The sequence below is a fragment of the Triticum urartu genome, chromosome 6A, assembly GCF_056163025.1.
Source record: "Triticum urartu cultivar PI428250 chromosome 6A, HENAU_Tu73, whole genome shotgun sequence".
Lineage (NCBI taxonomy): Eukaryota > Viridiplantae > Streptophyta > Magnoliopsida > Poales > Poaceae > Triticum > Triticum urartu.
The window spans coordinates 578,722,191-578,726,512 of NC_141878.1; the positions used below are offsets into that span (position 1 = coordinate 578,722,191).

The window sequence follows — 4,322 nt, forward strand, 5'->3', positions numbered from 1 at the left end:
AGAGAGGGTTCTTAAAGGGGTGCGGACTAATTTTATATGTTGATGTTGTCACTTGAAAAGCATGTACAAAGGTCAGTTGCTTTGTGTGAAGTGGGCATAGACCCAAATGATTGTATCTACCCCATAGCTGCTATGGGTACGATCGAGGTGGAATCAACCTATTCATGGGAATGGTTTCTCACGACATTAAGAAAACATGGACATTTTCAATACCTCCCCCTATACTATCATGATTGGCAAGAAGAAGGGGTTGATAAATGTAATTGATAAAGCGTTTCTAGATGTTGGACATAGATTTTGTGTTAGACATCTACATCAGAATTTCCACAAAATGTTTAAAGGAGAGACACTAAAAAATAAATATTTGGGCCATTGCGAGAGCAACCACTATTGATAAGTGGAATGAAAACATGGACAAGCAGGAAAAAGGATTGCATTGCCACTTACAAATTGGATTGAAAGTAAGCCCCAAAACCAGTGATCAAGGCATTTTTGGTGAATTCCCAAAGTGTGACATCCTTCTAAATAACATGTCTGAATTTTATGTCAGTTATAAATGATAACTTTTCATTACACGTACCTCTGTCTACAACATGAACTTGTTATGGATGCATTGGTTTTACAATATTTACTTGCTTGTAATTGCAACCATATGTTGGAAGCAAGAGCGTTGGTTGTTCTATCAATGTTACATTGCATAATGGGCAAGATAAGTGTGAGACATGAGACGAGATAGAGGGAAGCAATAGAAAAATGGAACAGAATTTGTCATAAGATTAGGCAACCTTCATGAGAACAAGTGGACCCTTTAGTGCCATGAGACTGTCCTTCGAAGAGTCAATATTTATGAAGTGGCATCTTAACAAGAGCCTGAAGGAAGGACAGCGAAAAGGACGTATCTTCCTTTCCACAGTACAACATGGAAAGTTAAAATCAAGAACAAAAAAATATTTTGCTAGTAGTGTTACATATGCGCAACACGGTTGGACTTTATTTCAAACATCTGTAGGTATGAAAGCTTATTACATGGCCAACCACTAAAAACTATGTAATAAAATGATATCATGCACACTGCTAAAATGCTCACTATCATATTGCCCTGAGCTTAATTTGTGCACCATGCATGGGGCGCAACATTTTCTGGTTATGCGGCACATGAGAATACGTTGGGCCAAGCTCGAATTCGAAATGTTGAAGGATCATGCACAGAGCCATCTTGGCCTCAAGCAGAGCAAAATTCTGACCGATGCAGATCCGTGGACCCCAACCAAATGGGAGGAAGGCACCAGGATCCTTGGATGCCTTGGCTATCCCATCAGCAAACCTTTCTGGCTTGAACTCATGCACATCGCTTCCCCATATGTCTGGGTCATGGTGGATAAGCAGCACAGGAAGCTCGATGATCACACCGGCAGGGTAGGTGATGCTTCCAATCTCTATCTCCTTGTATGTTTTTCGCATGAATGCAACAGCCGGCGGGTAAAGACGGAGAACCTCGTAAAGAATCATGGTCACCTACAAGTAGAGTGGTAAATTTTAAAACTCTAGTTGCCATTAGTTTGGTGTTAGTATTGCAATATCAAAATGTACTCACGGTTTTGAGTTTGCTAAAGCCGTCATACTCGGGCTTATTCTTCGCAAATAGGCCAAGGACCTCCTCCCTTGCACGGCCCTGCCACTCAGGGTGCATGGCCAGTACGATCATTGTCCAAGTGAGAAGTACCGATGTCGTCTCTGACCCTGCAAAATAGAACAATTTGCATTCCTCTATCACTTCTTCAATTGTCATTCCTAGGATGGGCTGACCCTTGTCGTCTGTTTCCCTCATGTTTGACTCAAGCATTAAGCCGAGTAAATCATCTTTGGTGCTTTCTCCTTGTTGCATCGCTTGCATTCTTTTTTCAATCAGGCCTCGTAGAATGGATTCAATCTCGTTATTAGTTTGATGCATCAGTCTGTTCTTCTTGGTAGGCAAGGACCTGGAAATTTCCTATGGATATCAGTACATATATATGAATCGGGTCCGCTAAATGAGTACATACATTTTACGTTCAAAATATGGATCTCACTGCTAAATCAGTACTCACATGTAAAAACAAAAGTTCAGGAACATGCATGCTTACAATATTAGAAGGATGGTAAGAGTTAAGGAGTTACTCACATATAACCAGGAATGAAGATCTTCTTAACTTCGGCCACAATGCGGTCGGCTTGCACAGACTGCAGCTCGAAAATCCTTCTTCCTTCGAGGTAGCTGCTGCCGAACGCGGTGCGTGAGATGACATCTCCGGTGAGGGTCTGGAACTCCGGGCAGACATCCACCTCACAGCAACCGTCAGAACCGAGGGACTCGATCCATCTGCTCACAAGCTCTTCACAACACGCAGAGAACGCCGGCATCATGAGCTGGAAATTGAGGGAGCCATGCGTGATCTTCAGTAACGAACTTACTCATGGTAGTAGTAGTAGTAAAACTATTCAACTGAAATTAATACTAGCTTGCTAGTACAGTAGTCTGGTAAGGAAATACAGTAATAGTAAATAAATTACACTTAATTACCTTGAGCTTCTCGACATGGAACGCCGGGTTGAGGATCCTCCGGTGCTTGACCCACTTCTCGCCCTCGTAGACCGCCACGCCGCCGGCGAGGAGCCTGGTGAGCGTCGGGAACCGGAGCTTCTCGAAGTGGCCGAACTTGTTGGACATCACCTCCCGGGTGACGCCGGGGTCGGCGATGGTCACCTTGGGGACGGGGCCGAACCAGGAGACGCACGTCTTGCCATGCTCCCGGACGGTGCTGCAGAGGTACGGCGCGACGTGGGCGCGTATGTCGTGGCACCGCAGCGGCAGCGCCCTCGACGACGCCTCCTTGCCCTGCCGCCCGTAGTCGCCGAGGTCGCCGACGGGGAAGCGGTACGGCGTCCCGCGGAGGCCCTGCGCCCGCAGCGCCCGCTGGAGCCGCCGCGGCCGCCACCACGTGTAGTCTACCAGCCGCTTGACCTGCCAGAGAAGCGCCAGGCCCAGGAGGGTCCATAGCACCATGGCTGGGCGGCTCGCCAGCACTCCGAGAACCATTGTTTCTTGCTCCAGTCAGTCAGATCAAATGGAGGAAGAAAGGCTAGATGAGAGTGAACTTTGCAGTGGATGGGTAGTAAGGCGTTTGGCGACGGAATATATAGAAGGCAGTGCCACAGAATTCCATGGATTGGTCAACGATGCCACGTCCGTTGGTCCGTTGCTCCCAAGGAACTTGGTGGAGAAGAAACTATAATGGATCTGATTGGGCAGATTATGGACGGTGACGCGGCAGGCCTCCATGTGGGCGCTGTTTCCTGTCTGCTTCGTGTTGCTTGGCTTGAGCTCAGATTTTTTTGTGGGGAGCTTGGATGTAGTACTGCCTTTTAATATTTTTATAGGGGTTCTGGACGTAGTGCTAAACAACGCACGATCGGTTCATTTGTAACACGAAAGAACCAAATCATGACATTTAAGCTTGAGCATTTTTGAAACGGAATATAATGTAAAGAATACTCCCTCCGTAAAGAAATACAGTATGAGAGCATTTAGATCAATTTTTTTAGTGATCCAAATACTCTTAGAGGATCTCTAGTAGACCCCGTAAAACGCCAACCCGCAAAGCTCGTTTATAGTTCGCCAAAAAACGCTTTTGCGGGCCGATGCGGGCTGCAGCCGAGCAGACCCCTCGCCCGCGTCAGCCCGCAAACCGAAAACCACAGATTAGCCAATTTGACAGCGATTACGACGATTGAGTTCAAATTCGAAAAATAAAACATAGTTCGTGCGCAAATAAAAGTATAGTTTTTCTACGACAAACACAAAAGGACTTCATGCAAAAGCAACAACCACGTCCATCATCATCTTGGTCGCTTTTCACCCGGCGCTACAGTGAATGTCATCAAGTCACGAGCTACCGCAATGGTGAAAAGCGAAGCAAGTAGAAGAAAATCGAAGAAGCATACCTTCCGGCCATTTCGTCGAACATCTAGCTTGCGGTGGAAGCATCGCCGTTGAAGGGCATCGTCGTGGTACCTCTTGCCGGGGCGGAGGGAGAGGATGAAGTCGCCGACCTTTTCGTAGGAGCCTTCTTGCGCTTCACGCCCGATACCTTGTCCTTCTTCTCCGACAGCGGCCGGGCAGATCGCACAGCTGTGGCGGGCGCGCGTGCCTTCCTGGCGGGGCCAGCCGGATTTCTGCCCTGCACGGCGACGTTGCCCTGCCGCTTGCGGACAGGCGCGGTGGTGCCTTGAGCAGTGGGGGCGACATGGTCGATGACGAGATCTGCCGGAGGGGATTGCGCGTG

General features: G+C 47.6%; 1 protein-coding gene across 1 annotated transcript; it reads right to left on the reverse strand.

The window, feature by feature from the left end:
- Window positions 1-969: 969 nt before the first annotated feature.
- On the reverse strand, window positions 970-3,153 carry LOC125515324 (cytochrome P450 CYP72A616). The gene is made up of 4 exons (XM_048680776.2): window positions 2,561-3,153; window positions 2,162-2,406; window positions 1,595-1,979; window positions 970-1,515 (listed from the first exon to the last, which is right to left on the reverse strand). The coding sequence occupies exons 1-4, from the start codon at window positions 3,074-3,076 to the stop codon at window positions 1,090-1,092; spliced, it is 1,572 nt and encodes a 523-aa protein (XP_048536733.1). The 5' UTR covers window positions 3,077-3,153; the 3' UTR covers window positions 970-1,089.
- Between the last annotated feature and the right edge of the window lie 1,169 nt (window positions 3,154-4,322).

Bases quoted from the DNA above. Each gene is read 5' to 3' on its own strand.
- LOC125515324 (XM_048680776.2), bottom strand. From the start codon at position 3,076: ATGGTTCTCGGAGTGCTGGCGAGCCGCCCAGCCATGGTGCTATGGACC. The intron at 2,407-2,560 runs GTAATTAAGTGT...CTCAATTTCCAG, and splicing joins TCCATGTCGAGAAGCTCAAG to CTCATGATGCCGGCGTTCTC. The intron at 1,516-1,594 runs GTGAGTACATTT...CTCTACTTGTAG, and splicing joins GCTTTAGCAAACTCAAAACC to GTGACCATGATTCTTTACGA.